Source organism: Budorcas taxicolor, chromosome 7, assembly GCF_023091745.1.
Source record: "Budorcas taxicolor isolate Tak-1 chromosome 7, Takin1.1, whole genome shotgun sequence".
Lineage (NCBI taxonomy): Eukaryota > Metazoa > Chordata > Mammalia > Artiodactyla > Bovidae > Budorcas > Budorcas taxicolor.
Genome location: NC_068916.1, coordinates 95,074,504 through 95,091,655, shown reverse-complemented (window position 1 = coordinate 95,091,655; position 17,152 = coordinate 95,074,504). Strand labels below are relative to the sequence as shown.

General features: G+C 41.5%; 1 protein-coding gene across 1 annotated transcript in view; it reads left to right on the top strand.

Annotated features, from left to right (window-relative positions):
• Window positions 1-3,704: 3,704 nt before the first annotated feature.
• PCSK1 (proprotein convertase subtilisin/kexin type 1) overlaps window positions 3,705-17,152 on the top strand; it is a 50,710-nt gene continuing 37,262 nt past the window's right edge. Inside the window, exons 1-5 of the mRNA XM_052643657.1 lie at window positions 3,705-3,884; window positions 7,001-7,105; window positions 11,069-11,179; window positions 13,343-13,489; window positions 15,459-15,535. Coding sequence (XP_052499617.1) covers window positions 3,705-3,884; window positions 7,001-7,105; window positions 11,069-11,179; window positions 13,343-13,489; window positions 15,459-15,535 — 620 coding nt within the window. The remainder of the gene's footprint in view (window positions 3,885-7,000; window positions 7,106-11,068; window positions 11,180-13,342; window positions 13,490-15,458; window positions 15,536-17,152) is intronic.

Here is a 17,152-nt window from a genome sequence, read left to right as displayed (position 1 = left end):
GGATTAAAGATCTAAATGTAAGACCAGAAACTATAAAACTCCTAGAGGAGAACATAGGCAAAACACTGTCCGACATAAATCACAGCAGGATCCTCTATGACCCACCTCCCAGAATATTGGAAATAAAAACAAAAATAAACAAATGGGACCTAATTAAAATTAAAAGCTTCTGTACAATAAAGGAAACTATAAGCAAGGTGAAAAGACAGCCTTCAGAAAGGGAGAGAATAATAGTAAGTGAAGCATCTGACAAAGAATTAATCTCAAAAATATACAAGCAACACCTGCAGCTCAACTCCAGAAAAATAAACAATCCAATCAAAAAATGGGCCAAAGAACTAAACAGACATTTCTCCAAAGAAGACATACATGTGGCTAACAAATACGTGAAAAGATGCTCAACATCACTCATTGTCAAAGAAATGCAAATCAAAACCACAATGAGGTACCATTTCACACCAGTCAGAATGGCTGCTATCTAAAAGTCTACAAGCAATAAATGCTGCAGAGGGTGTGGAGAAAAGAGAACCCTCTTACACTGTTGGGAATGCAAACTAGTACAGCCACTATGGAGAACACTGTGGTGATTCCTTTAAAAACTGGAAATTTACCCAAAGAAAACATATAAGTCTACATAACAATTGGAAAATGTTAGACCTAAGTTATTTCCTCACTCCTTCCACTATGCTTCTTGAAAAAAAAAAAAAAAAGCTGAAAAATTACTCTGAAGGGCTGGCAATACTCTTTTTCTTGACCTGAATGGTTATATGGTATTCACTTTGTGATAAATCATTGGGTACATGGTTTTGTATACTCTAGTATACCTACTTTATTTCACTGTAACAAAAGGTTTGAAGTTTTTATTTTCTAATACTAAAGAGATATGGTGATCTATAGATCTCTGAACATCTTTTACCTCCTGTTTATAATACCTCACCACCCTCCAAGAATACCTAATAAATGATTAACTGTATCACTGGGCAGTTGGGAGCAGTCATGAAAGGCATGAGACTTGATAATTCATAATAGAAACAGTCCTTTGCAGTTTCTGAATTATCCTGTTTCCTACATAAATTAATCAGATGAACCAAATGCTATTAAAACCAACTTAAGGGTGATAATTGAGACTTCTAATTCATGATATAAAATATGACAGTGATAGGCTTGGAGGTTATTACTATGATCTATATAGCAGGACAGGGTTAGCCCTTGATATGACAAATTTAAGATGACTCCTGCATCTATATTTGCACCCCTAGCCTCAACAAACTTTCATCCCTTCTGCATCCCAGAAACTGTGGCAATTAAGGTCCATCAGATAAAATTCAGAGAATTTCAAAATAAATTACTGATATATATATATATATATATATATATATATATATATATTTGGATGGATATTATCTTTCTACTGTGAGAATTTAGTATGCACTTTTAAGTATATCAACCGAATGTTTATTCCAGGTGTGTAGGTTGCTCCATTTAAGATAAATGATTCATTAATGAGACACTGGCCTCCTTAATGATTTACTTGAACTTCCAACTGATTTACTTGAAGAATAATAAGGGCAAACATGTTCCTGCTCGAACTATTCCTACCATTATTAAACATCTGCAACAAATTTCTCATGTTTTGCTAGCACACAGTTAGCATCTGTCTGCTGTAAGAATGAAATACCCTAGACAGCTTGAGTCCACAACTCAGCTGAGATATGAAAAGACAGCTCATCTAGCCATCAATACTCACACATGTGAATTTACAATGCCAACAGAAAAACTATCAATCTGAGTCCATTCTACAGCACTTCATGTGAGAGTTACATTATTGTAATAGACTTAACTGCATCACATGGTTTATTAACATTGGCATTTGTTCTCATTAAGAAGCTTTATGTTTAAAGAAAGTATTGATCTCCTCCACATTTCTGAAAACATGGAGGCAAATGAAAAATCATTATTAACCTTATCCTCCACCAAGCCTCCATTTCATTTGCTTTCTGTCAAGAGTTATTTCTTGCTTCCTTTCTCCACAAGCGCATATGCTTTCTCCCACTCTTAACACTTTTCTCTTTTCTCTAGAATAGGCTGCGCCCCCCAGCGGTTGGGAGCTTTAAAAAGAAAAACAAGAAAGAAAAAACCTTTCTCGGGCAAGACTTTGAATCCCCTGCAATTTTATTTTGGGGCTGAGTGCACTGTGTTCCCGAGAATTCCAGTGCAATTTAGTCACGATCATGACCTAACCATACTTTCCCCTTGTGGTCAAGTTCCTGTTTTTCCTTTTTAAAGAGGGGGATGGTACCAGTCAAACGGAAATATTTTGATTCTTGGGGAGACGGCGATTCTTGGAACTCAGAAGCCGAGCTCCCGCAGGCAAGAGCTGGTGGCGCTGTCCACTCCTTGGTGCTGAATGCAGAGAGACCCTAGCATTTACCACCAGGCTCAACTTCTCAGGATCAGAAAAGGTTCAGCCACAGGACACTGTACCCACTTCCCTTTTCTGGGATAGAGGACCATTTAGACATCTTCTTATTCTCTTTCCATAAGAAAACACTCATCCACCAAAAGAAACTGTGCCTCTTACGGGAAAGTAATGGCAGAGTTTCAGTTCAACACCAAAGTGAAAAGGTCTCCTGAAGGAAGAATGGAAATTTCAGAGTCAATGAAACCTACTCTTCCTCTCTCTCTGAATTAACACAATACTACTTGGGTACACTTCCTTGTTAATAAATAAAGGAAAAATTTTTAAAAATTGTACGATAAAAATAAATAAAAATTTAAAATAATGTGATTAATCTTTTTTTCTGATAAAGACTGTAAAGTGGGTGGTAGTGGGTGCTGCAATATCTGAGACAGAATTTTAGATATTGTTTTACCGAGGTTAAGAAACAGAGGGGAGAAGGATGTAAACTTGTTAACTAAGGTGTCTTGAATGGTTAAAAATATGTTCTTTAAAATGTTGCTTTAACATTGTCTTCCCAGAGATGCTCATCCTCTTGGGCAAATTAGGTCAGAAGCTTCCCTTCTGGTCTCTGCCTTCCCAGCCACTGTCCCATTTGAAAGACGGAAAGGCCCTGTTCTTCATAGCAGGTGCTGATATCCACAGGGTCGTTATAAAAATCCTCCTCTCTCCCTTCCCCCACACAGGAGATAATCAAGCAAAGGTCAAGAAAATGGACAAAAGGGACAAAAGGGAAGGAAAGTGTGCTGCGCTCCAGGTCTTTGATTCTTGGTAGTTATATTCAAATGGGGGGCACTTCTCAAAGAGAAGTGAAGGTGTTTCTCGCGGCTGCAAAATTTACAGTCGGAAAGAGAGCCGACTTAACCAATACCAGCAAATGTTTCTTCCTTTTCTTAATCCCTCGCTGCTTATTTTAGCAGCTTCTCCACCCCGCCGGGAATACCATCCAGATCTCAGTCCAGGTAGATCTGACGTCAAGAGATGGCTTTCGTAGATTTGACGTGTAAACACTCATTTCCATTCCTCCTCGGAAGGGCTGGGGCTCCACTCGGCAGGGAGACCGAAACGCTGCGCTGAGCGCTCGCCACCGCCCAGCGTCTCCTGCGCGTCTCTTATCTCATCGCAGAGCAAGCCGGGGCGAAAGTGGTCCCGAGCCCCGCAGTGGAAGGGGTGGTCATTTCTGGCTTCTCTGGCTTCCTTCTCGCTCCCCTCCCTCCCCACTTGGGTGCGAGCTGGTGTGAGAGCCATGGGGCGAAGAGCCTGGACTCTGCAGTGCACTGCTTTCACTCTCTTTTGCGCTTGGTGTGCAATGAACAGTGTAAAAGCGAAGAGGCAGTTTGTGAATGAATGGGCGGCGGAGATCCCCGGGGGACCTGAGGCAGCCTCGGCGATAGCCCAGGAGCTAGGCTATGACCTTTTGGGTCAGGTAAGAGTTTGCACTTCCAAGAAACTTTCTGGGGCCCGAAGGGACTGGAGGGACTGGAGCGCCATCTCCCAAGTGGGAGTCCCAGATTGCACTCTCCTGAGCCCAGTGGCAAAGAGCAGGAGCTTTCCCGGCTCTCGCCCCTGGCGCGCTTGCAGAAGCCTTGCATTATTTATTGTTTGGGCTGGGCGCAGCCAGGCAGAACCCAGCCGCTGCAGCTGGGTACAGCTTAGTCTTGGCTGTTGTCCATTCTGGAACTGAAATCCGTTTCCCGCGCGGTTTGGAAGAAAAATCCCTCCACTGTCATTCACGCAACTTGAGATGCGTGCAGGCTCGTACCAACCAGCACCAGGACTGGGAGAGGCAGTGCGCTCAGTCCCCCTGGGTCTCAGCAGGTCTGCGTCAGGAGCCGGCTGTTTCCTTCTTTTCAATATGGCAGCATCACATCCAAGTCCTGCTGCAAGAGGCCAAGTAGGCTTGGAGATGTTCGCTGCAGGCTTCTCAGATACGCCCACGGCTCAGCTCTCTCTGGAGAGTGCCAGTGGCCTCGACTCACAACCCGGGGCTGGGGGTTTCGGAGTGGTAGATGAGGTGGGTGAGAGGGATGGGACCAACTCTCCAGCCCTCTACTGCAAGCTCCGGGCTCTCACTGGAAACTTGCAAAGTCCGAGCCTCACAACTTCGCTCGGTCAGTTTACCTGAAGGGTCAGGCTGCCGACGTGACGGTGGGAAAAGGATTTCTTTCTGTTCCTCAGCCAAATGTGTTTTAGCTTCCCAGGGGTTTCCATTTGGGGGGATGGGGGGAAAGAAACTGTTGCCCGCTCAAGTGAGGACTGGGTTAATAAATATCTGGGAGGTACGGGCATTGAGCCATTATGTAGGGGTCTGTGAGTTCTCATGGAAGCTTTCCTTTCCCTTGGCTCAGAATCAAGCCCTTATTTCTTGCCCTGTAAGTTGTTCATTGAAATGAGGGACGAGGGAGTTGTAAAACATTTTGGCGCGTTTTTTCTAGAGGTGGTGGTAGAGATGCAGTTGAAGTCAGGGATGAGTAATCGGTGTGGGCGTTGCGATTCCATAGATTCAAATCCTCTGGAGAATGTGCTTCCCTTGCCAGAGGCTTCATGCTCCAACTTTAGGAGCCAAACTGCCTGAAATGCCCAGCATGAAAGTCAATGCCCATATTGACTTCTCTTCTCTGGGTACCAGTAGCAGACCAATAGTTTTGCTTTTGCCAAGTCCTTATTCTGTGCTAGGCTCCATGTTGGGGGCTAAGGAATCATAGGAGGAAAACAAACCTTCAGGGAACCAAGAGTCTAGAGACTGATTTAAAAATAAATGATTGCAATTGCAAGTAATTGGTATAGCAACAGAAACTGTTCCTGGAGTCTTGATTGAAAGATTGAAGATGGAAGGGAATTGGGAAGAGGGGAAAGAAGACAATCCAAGGAGGAAACATTTGCACAGGGTTTAGGAAGAAGAGTCAAAGGTGGGAATACTATGAGATTGGGGAAGGCACTCAAGGCATAGAAAACAGCTTGTGGGAAACCAGGGAGATACAAAGAAAGTGACTTATTTAGAAGTCAGGAAACTGCAAGGAATTCTTGGAGTCTAAAAAGAGAGTGAGTCATGGGTAGAATTGTACTGGTGGGCACTGTGGGCACCATGGACATCTTACGTGTCCTATGAAGGGAAAAAAACACCTGGGAACTTAATCCTTTGGGCTGAAGCTAAATAACATTGGTAACTGTGTGGAAGGAGACTGGAGGAGAGAGCAAAAAATAACTCCCTCTTCCTTTTCTTACCTATTAGCCTCAGACATTCATCAAAACCCAGACCATTCATTGTGGGAACTGCTTTTTAAAATCACAAGTCCCAAGAAACAAATAAATAACAGTAAATCAGTACTGTTGGTAGGATCTTCAAGGAAGGGGTGGCATAGTAACAAGAAACTTTAGAAAAGAGTGAGAAAATCTACCTAAAATTGCATATGACTTGCATACACATATTTCCAGTTAAATGACATTACTAATAAATGTTTTTAAAATAATAATTCCTTATAAAAGACCGATGGTGCTTTCCTGGTTCTGTTTATTTCTTCCTTTGTTTACACTTAGATGCATCACCATCTTGAACTTCTTAAGGCCTCAAGATAAAGCTAGGATAGGGAGGGGATGACAAAAGGCAAAACCAACTGATGGTAGAAACAGAGCTAAGCACTGGTGATCTTTCTTAAGGCTGCTGTTCTCTCTCCCCAACTCCACGTAAAGCTTATAGCAGATTCACTCCCAGAGATTCAGGCTTGGAGCAGGACCTAAGCATCTCATGAAAAAAGTCTCTAGGTGATGAGAAACATTAATTTAAAGAAAGTAATTCTGAAATAACCCATTGTCAATTGCTTGTTTCAATTAAAAAAAATACAGGGCATCTAGAGAATTTAGTAGGTTCAAATTAAATACTATTTGGAATAAAGGGAAATTATCTTAAAAGAATAATGAACTTAGCTCTAAATGGACCATTTGTATTGATACCAAATGTATTAATAGTCATCTAGAGAAATTTACACACTCTAAGGTGGAATACCTGTCCTAAATGTAGCTCAAAGCTTTGAACTACTGGAAAGCAAGTAGTCATTACTAGTAGCTTATAACAATCATCACTATGGATTCAATCGCTGTATTTTATAACAACAAATTGTTCTAGCTGAGTGTGGCATTACACATGTATAGTACCAAAGAGTTTTCCTGCTTTCCACACAGTATCGTTCTCTGACAGGATACATTTTATAAAGTGAATATATTTTTTAGAAATGTCTTTCTACACAATAACATCACCTAGAAAAGAAAATGTGGTTTCTCTGAAATATGAAAGACAGAAGCATCATCAGCCCTTAAGAATGCTGTGACCCCAAGTGATAATATTGGGAAGCTCATCTCACTGAACAGACTAAGAAGAAAGGGAAGGCTTCTAACACTGTCTTCCTCATCAAGAAAAAGGTTACCTTCAAGTACAAGAAATGCACTTAATAAAAATTGCCTGTTTGCAACTTAGCTGGGTTTCAATCTGACCTATACACACTTATTTTGGAAAGAGGATGTTTATTTTAATTTTTTCCTTTATAGATTGGATCCCTTGAAAATCACTACTTATTCAAACACAGAAACCATCCTCAGAGGTCTCGAAGGAGTGCCCTTCACATCACTAAGAGATTGTCCGATGATGATCGTGTAAGTGTTGTACATTTGTCTTCAAGCCAGTAATCTGACTTATCTGCTTTCTTTGTGCTTGCTAACGAGAACAAAAGCGAGTATTATTCTTTTTTCTTGTTCTCACAATTATTTATCTGTAGTGTTTCTTATCATTTCCATAGGGTTATAAATGCACCTAATAATAACTGAATCTAATTGGTTGGCTACGGTGTATGTGTGTATATACGTACAGACACATACAGACACACATACACACACATATATATGAACTACATAATACCAGTTCACAAATTCAGTCTAAGAGCAGGAAAATGAATCCTGAGAATCAAGTGGCAGCACTAATGAACTGTTTGACAATACAATCAATCAACATCCTTTTATTATATGGCTATCTATGCATCAAGCATTTTGATATCCAATGTAATGATGCCAAACAAATATAATACAGAAACTCCATTCTTAATAACACTTCAGTGTTCTCTGAAAATACATTCTGCTGTTTCTATCTGATTTGGTTAGATAGGGAACTAGTGTTTTTGAGAGAGTTTTAAATCGATGTCTTCAGGAGGCAAATGTTGCCATAAGTATTGTATTATCTGACCCAGAGTATTTGATCTCCTTTTATTCTGGTTTGTATACATATTCAACGATTTGGCACCAGCAGGAAGAGTCTAGAATGAACACAGGTAAAGTGTGGGGCTAATTTCATGTATATCTAATGTACCTTTTGATTTTTTTTAATTAATTAATTTATTTTAATTGGAGGCTAATTACACTATTGTAGTGGCAACCCACTCCAGTACTCTTGCCTGGAAAATCCCATGGATGGAGGAGCCTGGTAGGCTGCAGTCCTCGGGGTCGCTAAGAGTCGGATAGGACTGAGCGTCTTCACTTTCACTTTTCACTTTCTTGCATTGGAGAAGGAAATGGCAACCCACTCCAGTATTCTTGCCTGGAGAATCCCAGGGACGGGGGAGCCTAGTGGGCTGCTGTCTATGGGGTCACACAGAGTCGGACACGACTGAAGCGACTTAGCAGCAGCAGTGACTTTTGCCATACATTGAGATGAATCAGCCACAGGTGTGCATGTGCATCCTAACCACCCCCCCCCCCCACATCCCTCCCCATCCCATCCCTCAGGGTCTTTTTGAAGTCTGTTTTTGAGGTCATAAACATCAATAGAAATGCTGATATGAAATAAAAATTTGAAGTAAAATTTGAGAAAAATTTGCCTTTCCCCAATAATATGCCATACTGATGAAAATTTATCCTGGGAAGCCTGATATCTGCTTTCTGTTGCCTAGGACATTCTCAAGAATTATGAAAGCTTTGTGAGAGATAAAACATATATGTTCAACTTCCCATAAAGAAAAGTAAAAGTGACAAAACAGGGCTAAAATTGTTGAAAGTTCATGGAATTCACAATCGCTGTAAAATAATTTGCTACTTTGTTATGCATCTGATAGAATTTTTTGAAGAAGAGGAAAAGGAAGACAAATAACGAGAGTAGGAAATGACTGGGCCTGGGTTACCAGTGTCCCAACATGAAAGCAGCAACCTAACCCAGACCAAGAACGTTGTATCAGGACCATGGGCAGCAACCTGCAGCTCAGAAACAACCATTGCTGGCTTCTACTCAAGTGAATGGATTAGAAGAGACAGACCTAAGCAGAGGTCCTTAACATCACTTTAAAAGTTTCTTGTCCAATAAAATCTTCCCTTCACTGTCCCAGGGCAGATGGTCAATTGTATATGGGCTCTGAAAGTATGACAACTTCCAGTACTCTAGCTAGGCTTAGTCTTTGGACAAAAAAACGAGAACTATTTCCTTGTCTGCCTAAATCCATGCCTGACATTAATGGACAAGGAAGTCAAACTGAGCTCCCTTCTCATCTTCACAGGAGAAAACTGGATAGAGTGAAGCAGATATAACTGTTACTATTCAAAGTATCTCACTAAAATGAACACATGGCCCAGTTCTATTCTTTAGATAATTGATTTGTAATTCCTTAGTAATTGACTTGGGGGAGAAATCGCAAAACAATGAAGAAGAGCTAAGAATTTACTCTCTAGCATAACTTCATTAGAAGGGAGTCTATATAATCCTATGAAAGTTATCCCCAGAATAATTTAATTTCAGGAAAAATTCTAGAACCCATTGAAGCTTGAAGTGGAAGGTTGGACTAGATGCTTTTTAATGCCCTTTTCAAAGGGCATTAAGTCCCAAAAAGATTATTTACCATTAAGTACATGATACTGCTAAGTCGCTTCAGTCGTGTCCAACTCTGTGTGACCCCATAGATGGCAGCCCACCAGGCTCCCTCATCCCTGGGATTCTCCAGGCAAGAACACTGGAGTGGGTTGCCATTTCCTTCTCCAGTGTGTGAAAGTGAAAAGTGAAAGTGAAGTCGCTCAGTCATGTCAGACCCTTAGCAACCCCATGGACTGCAGCCCACCAGGCTCCTCCATCCATGGGATTTTCCAGGCAAGAGTGCTGGAGTGGGGTGCCATTGCCTTCTCCTTAAGTACATGATACTTACTATATATACAATTTGCTCTCTTCCATTTGGTCTGCTCTTACAGAGACTAATATGAGACTTGGGGTTAATGACATTAATCATAACTCTGTTTCCACCAATTGGTTGTTTACCTGATCAGATGGCAGAGTGCCTCTTCTATTTTTCCAGTTTTTAACAAATGCTCTTGATTTTCGTTTTATTGCTCTTTTTTTTGATAGGGATAATATTCTTCCAAATTAGCACTCTGAAGTGTGCCAATACACTATCCGTAAGTCTGTTAATGAAACCTCTAACTGTAAGTGACTCTTTCCCTCAAAGATTAGTACTTATTCTCCAGCAGCCAGCTTCCAAAGACCAACTCAGATGGCAGGCAGTATATTCCAAGCATTGAGGTATTTTAAGCCAAAAAAATTAAGCTTGAAAATACAGGCACTTTAAAAATAAATTATAATGACTAATTTCCAACCCTCAAGTCCCTCCCAATGTTTATAATAGTTTTGCAGTATGTTTTCTAATTGGAAATTCAGGATGGTCTTACTGGACGGTTTTATCCTTTAGCTGCAAATTATTTCTCAGTTTTTATTTTTGGATCTGACTCATTAGTATTCTCACATTAGCAATATCCTATCACACACTGGACTATCAGCATGTGTATGAAAGAAAGGATATGTTTTGGGTAGAAAACAGTCATGTTGCTCAGCAGAATCAGAGCACAGTAGCATCTCATAATGAATATAACCACAAGGCAGCCCCTCACCTCTTGGGGCCTCAAGTGTAATAGGATTAAGCTATAAATGTTGGAAAGGTAATTTTTGTATTGTCAGATCTCCTTGCATAATACATGAAACGAAATTAATGATAAGTGTGCTTGGTCAGCAGGGCTCATCCATCATCCCAGATCTGTTTCTCATATTAAATATTCTTAAGCAGAAGGCTGAAGCACAGGGGAGCCAGAATTTTGAATCGGCAAAGACACAGCACCTTTCCCGTCTTTTGTCACATCTGCAATTTCTATTTTTGTGAATAAAGAAAGAGAAATTAGGCTGTAAGAGCAACATAACAGCAATCTCTGAGATCTCTTAGCTTGTTGACTCATTCTGTGCAAATGGACAAATTTTCAGCTATGGAACCCTGGAACCTCAATATAAAAACGGGTATTATGGTCCATTTGCTGATGAAAGCAGGCTGAACTTTTACTTCCACTGAAATCACAGTGTCAATAATTTGAGGGAACCATCACTTCACTGACTACTTCTCCTCCTCGTAAAGGTACACTTTACCATAATAGAGGAAATGGTGATCTCCGCAAAGGGCAAGCCCTTATTCTCACTGAGCTGCCAGTGTGATCTGTAGTCAGGTGAAAACACTGATGGAGAGAATACTAGAGCTAGTTAGAGTGAAGATGATTACACCAGAGGTGGCTGTTTAACTGTTGATTTTCTTGCTATAAAACTCCTGGTAGGTGATATGGGCAGAACAACAGTATGAAAAAGAAAGAAGTAAACGTTCAGTTCTAAGAGACTCAGCACTAGATCTCTTCAACGATCCGATGTGGAATCAGCAGTGGTACTTGGTAAGTACTTGCATGAGGACTGCATAGGCCCTGGGCTACTTGTTATCTCTGAACAATAGATATTTTTAAGTAACAGATAATTCAGTACAGGGCTGTGTTACCCAGAGATCAGGGTGAATGGGACCTTCCATGATCTGGATCTTCTGTTTGGCTCTGTGTGAGAACGTCTGAAAACACAGATCTTTAGCTTCTACAAGAGGAAGTCTCCTTACGTTTATCTGGAATAAGTACGGAAGAATCGGGTTTTATAAGCTAGGGTTGCAAAAGAGCATTCATGGCAAAAATCAGACCTGCTCAAGGTTACTCCTGAGAACCCTTTAAATTACCCAAAGAGGACAGTGAACGTGATTCAGTAGATATAGCCCTGAATGATAATTCTTACATGCTCCCAGGTGAGAATCTCTGAACTAGGCTAAAGGAAGGAACATGAGGAAAGACAAAAGGCATCTATCTGTGAATGTCTAGACTTACAAACCAGTTCTACCTCAAGGGGCTTCCCTGGTGGTTCAGACGGTAAAGAATCTGCCTGCAATGCAGATGTGTTCAATCCCTGGGTTGGGAAGATCCCCTGGAGAAGGAAATGGCAACGCACTCCAGTATTTTTGCCTGGAGAATCCCATGGACAGAGAAGCCTCGCAAGCTACAATCCATGGGGTCGCAGAGAGTTGAACACGACTGAGCAACTAACACACACTTAGTCTACCTTTAAGACAGTTTACCAAATCCTTACAGGAATGTGGGCAGTGAGTGGAGAAACTGTGCATGCTCCTGCCTGCCTGCCTGCAGAGTGCTCTCCCTTCTGTTTTCACATTAAGCCTCTACTGTAGTAACACATGGGAATAGACGTGTTTATTGTTGAGAATATTGTAAAAGATAAAATTTCATGAAAGCCATAAGCTGAGGGCTAGACATCCTTGTTGCAGAACGGACAGGAAAGGAGATCAATTCCTCTTGAAACTCTCCTAACCTAAGCGACGCTTGCTCACTGCAGAAGACACTCATTGACACCCGTGCATCTACCATGTGCCAAATATTAATACTATCCTGTTTGACATGAATTAACTCATTTAGTTCTCACGCTACATTTTGTTGTTCATATAATCAGTATTCCCTTTTAACAGAGGAAGAAACAGAGACATTGGCAAGTTGAATAACTTGCCAAAAATCACATGATTCTTGTGGTGGGACCATAGTTCATAGCTCCAGAGACCATACTCTTAACAGCCACAGTCTCCGATTGTTCCTCCCACTGACAGAGAGTCCTTCTCTGGCTTTGGCCAACGATCTGTGTGCAGTTCCAGCCTCCTGGGATTTGGCTTCATGTTGGCCTAGAAAATTCTGGTTTTGCTCCTCTTCTTTCTGATGGGCATCAGCCAGGCGGCAATGCATTCACTGATACTTTTGATTGCTGTCATTTGTAAGTTTCCTGTTGATCCCTTCACTAAAAACCTGGCTCTCTTCTAATGCATCTCTCTTGAATGCTTGGGGATGTGCTCATATCTGTATTCCTTTGCTGTCCAATTTCTCTTCCCTACAGCCCCACATACTGTAACTCTCAGAAAAGTTACCTGGAAAAAAAAAATCCTAAATCACCTCTCACAGATACTGACTCCCTAAATCACTCATATTTGGGAATAGGCAGTTCAATTACAAGTCCTGGTAAGACCACAGCTTCGTGGGCATTCCAGGTTCTGCTTTTTTTTTTAGAAATTTATATATATTAAAAAAAAATCCACGAGTAACTGTGAACCAGACAAAATAAAGTATGTTCAATGTGGCAGTGAAGGTTTAGGATTTGGGGGAGACAGAAACTTAGGGCAGCATATAAAGCTTCAGTAGATGAAAAGCTTGAGCATGTAATTATAAATGAAAGCAACTTAGGGATAAACTTCTTCAAAGCCACACAGCTCAGAGACAAGGGGCACAGGGTGATTCATCTTTTCGAGTGATTTTCCATTGGAACAACTGGAAAAAGAGCAGAACTGTGATGATTCACTTGGTCCTCCCCTCAACTTTGTCTTTTATTTCACCTAATTGTCTGCTTCTAAAGAATAGAATGACCCCAGGAAAAAGAAAGATGGGTCTCAAGACTGGAGCTTCAGTTCTCATTGTGCAGCAAATGAATTATGATTTTACCAACGCTTCTTTGTTCTTTTTTACCAGCAAGATACAAGGATGACTGCAACCCTGCCCAAGCTGGATCTCCATGTGATACCTGTTTGGCAAAAAGGCATCACAGGCAAAGGCGTTGTTATCACTGTACTGGATGATGGTTTGGAGTGGAACCACACAGACATCTATGCCAACTATGTGAGTCTAAGCCCTCCTATTGCTGCAGCTTAGGGAACTGTCTACACAGACATACAGTTAGGGCTTCACTTCCCTCAAGCAGGAGGTCCTTTGAGTGAGCCCTGGGGTTGATGAGCCAAGCTTTGGTTACTTCCTTCACCCCTCTACCAGTGCACATAAATTTCTTTCTTTTTTTTTGTATCACTAGACTTTGAAAGGATTCACTGAAACCAGGACTGTACAAACGTTATGTGTGTTGTGGTTGGAGGAGGCACTTACACCGGATAGATTATTAAAAAGCCATTCAAATTCTATGCCACTCAGTACTGGGAGACATGAAAGCAATCAGATCAAGCCTCACGTCTGAGGTCATTTGCACAGTCATCCTCCTCACATTCCCTGTGGGTCAATAGCTCTCACATTGTGAAGTTATATGAATGTGACTCCATCCATGCAAATCAGAGCATGTACTTCATAGTGCAAAAATAACAAGCTGAGAAAAGTTTGCCAAAAATGGGAAGTAAGTAAATTATTTACTTGTTTATGAAGTTCTCCATAATATTTTAGGTCTTTAGGGGACTTCCCTGATGGTCCAGTGGATAAAAGTCCATGCGCCCAAAGCAGGGGTCCTGGGTTCGATCCCTGGTCAAGGAACTATTAATAGATCCCACATGCCACAACTAAGAGCTCGCACACTACAACTGAATATTCCACAGGCCACAGTTAAAAGCTCTTACACGCCACAACAGAGATTGAAGACCCAATGAGCCACACCTGAAACCCAGCAAACTAATGAATTCAAAATATTTCAGGTCTTGATTTACAGATCTGTGTTTTATCTTGAATACTACCTTCTGTTTTTATCCCAGCCTTTCTACTCAACCAACGTTCCAAAGCTAAAGAACAAAGGAAATGGGGTGGAAAAGAAGAGACGAAAACAATTAGCAATTATTAAGACAGAGAAACATAAAGAACAGCCCAAGTGGTGACACAATTATTAAAAGGTGGTTGGATCTCCTTGTAGTCCAAGGGACTCTTAAGAGTCTTCTCCAGCACCACAGTTCAAAAGCATCAGTTCTTCAGCACTCAGCCTTCTTTATTGGAGGAGGGAATGGCAATCCACTCCAGTATTCTTGCCTGGAGAATCCCATGGACAGAGGAGCCTGGCAGGCTACAGTCCATGGGGTCACAAAGAGTTGGATGTGACTGAGTGACTAAGCAGCAGCAGCAGAGAAATACAGAGAATAGCAGTCTGTTTTAAGTCTATTTAGTGTAACTGGGGTGGCTGAAGGAGCTCACTGTAGACCTGAGCCCCACCCCACAGCCAGCTCTTTGCACCTGTATCCTTAGGAAAGATGAGTGTCAAAGTGTTACTAACTAGCTCTACAGCCAATTGAACCATTCCACTTCTCTGGATCTCAATTTTCCCATTTGGAAAATGACATGGTTGAACTAAATAAACTCTGACTCCTCCTGTTCTAATAGCCTATGAGATTCTATAGGTTTGGAAACATTCACTGAGAATTGTTGGCTCACTTCTCTGTGCACGTCATCTCTGCCTGGTTTCTGGCTATGATGAATGATCAAAAATGGGGCCAGAAACTAAACTGCAGAGTCTCAAGCCATCAGCCAGGATGGGAATAGATTGGAAGGACTGATGTTGAAGCTGAAACTCCAATACTTTGGCCACCTGATGCGAAGAGCTGACTCATTTGAAAAGACCCTGATGCTGGGAAAGATTGAAGGCAGGAGGAGAAGGGGACAACAGAGGATGAGATGGTTGGATGGCATCACATACTCAATAGACATGAGTTTGGGTGGACTCCGGGAGTTGGTGATGGACAGGGAGGCCTGGTGTGCTGTGGTTCATGGGGTTGCAAAGAGTCAGACACAAATTGAGAGACTAAACTGAACTGAAGAAGACTTGGAAAGCACTGCTTTTTTTTTTTTTTTTTTTGATGGTACAGTGTTATTTTTGCTTTCTCTTTAGGATCCGGAGGCCAGCTATGATTTTAACGATAATGACCATGATCCATTTCCCCGATATGATCCCACAAATGAGAACAAGTAAGTAAATGTGGATTTGGGGGTGGGGTAAGTGGTTTAAAATGCTTTCATCTTATTTGAGAAAATTACACTATAAATATGATCCACATTTTTGCTCTCAGAAAATGTTCATGTACACCATCCATACTACAACATTTTGTTGCTTTTGAAACAGGAAACAGAAGCTTCTATTTTTATATTCCTTTTGGCTTATAGGACTATATTTCAATTAAACTTTCTTCTTATACTATGAAATGTTCCCCTCAAAATGTTACTGAATATCTATGGCTTTAGAAGAAATATTTGGGACATTTATTGTTGTTGTTCAGTTGCTAAATCGTGTTCAGCTCTGAGATCCCATGAACTGCAACACACCAGGCTCCCCTGTCTTTCACTATCTCCCAGAGCTTCCTCAGACTCACATCCATTGAGTTGATGATGCTATCTAACCATTTCATCCTCTGCTGCCCCTTTCTCCTTTTGCCTTCAGTCTTTATCAGCATCAGGGTCTTTTCCAATGAGTCAGCTGTCCAACAGGTGGAAAAGTATTTATTCGAGCCTCAGCTTCAGCAACAGTTCTTCCAATGAATACTCAGGGCTGATTTCCTTTAGAATTCATTGGTTTGATTTGCTTGCAGTTCAAAGCACTAAAGAATAAAAATCTTCACTCCATTACCATTGCACCTAGTTCCTCTATGAATCTTTCACTACTAGCAACTAGCTTGTTGCTAGCCATGAAGAGAAATACAGATGGCCAAAATAACAAATCCCTACAACTTCCTATGGTAGCCACAACCATGCTCACTAGTCCCCTCAGAAGAGCATGGCAAGGCACCAGACAAGAGAAATATACCGTCAGGCTTGGCACTCAAATCCATCACAGTCTTCAGGGCATTGGGCTAATTAGTCTGTTCCAGAGTTTCTTCTGGGTATTTTAAAGCTAAAAGGAAGAAGCAAAGGACATCTTATGACTCCTAAACTAACTCTCCATAGTATCCACTGGGTAATGAGTGAGGCTAAGAGCCAGACTTGGCAAAGCAACAAAGCAAATGAAGACCCAAAGGCAGGAGACATTTTAACCTTTTTTCTTAGCTCCAAAGGAACTTCACCCTCTAGTCACACAGCCCCGTGTCCATGCCCATGGGAAAACTCATCTTTGTGCATAAAGACATCTCTCACAGACTTGAAAGAGACATTTCACTCTTTCCTCTTTATTTGCTTCACCCAAAAGAAACTCACACCAAAAGAGAAGGTCAAGGAAAATGAGCACAGCTACAAGTGGGGGAAAAAGCAAACAGGGAAAAGCTCTTTGTGGCTGTCATATAATGTACTTCCCTGTCCTTTCTTCCTCCCTCTTGGATTAGTATCCAACTTGGGTCAATCAGCTCTCTCTCTTTCTCGCTTTCACTTTCACTCCCAGTTTCTCCCTGATTGTCTCAGAATTCCCACGTGGCTGGTGTGGTACTGTTGACTGAAAGCTGTTATATTGGATTTTCCTCCTCCAGAAGGCTAACAAACCCCAGGAAGGGAGTCTGGGCTTCAACTTCTGGGTGGATATTTCTTCCCTTGGGGGAAAGAAATCCCTACAACTTCCTATGGTAAGGGGAAGCCTTTCCTAGGGAAAGGGGAGGCTTGGGG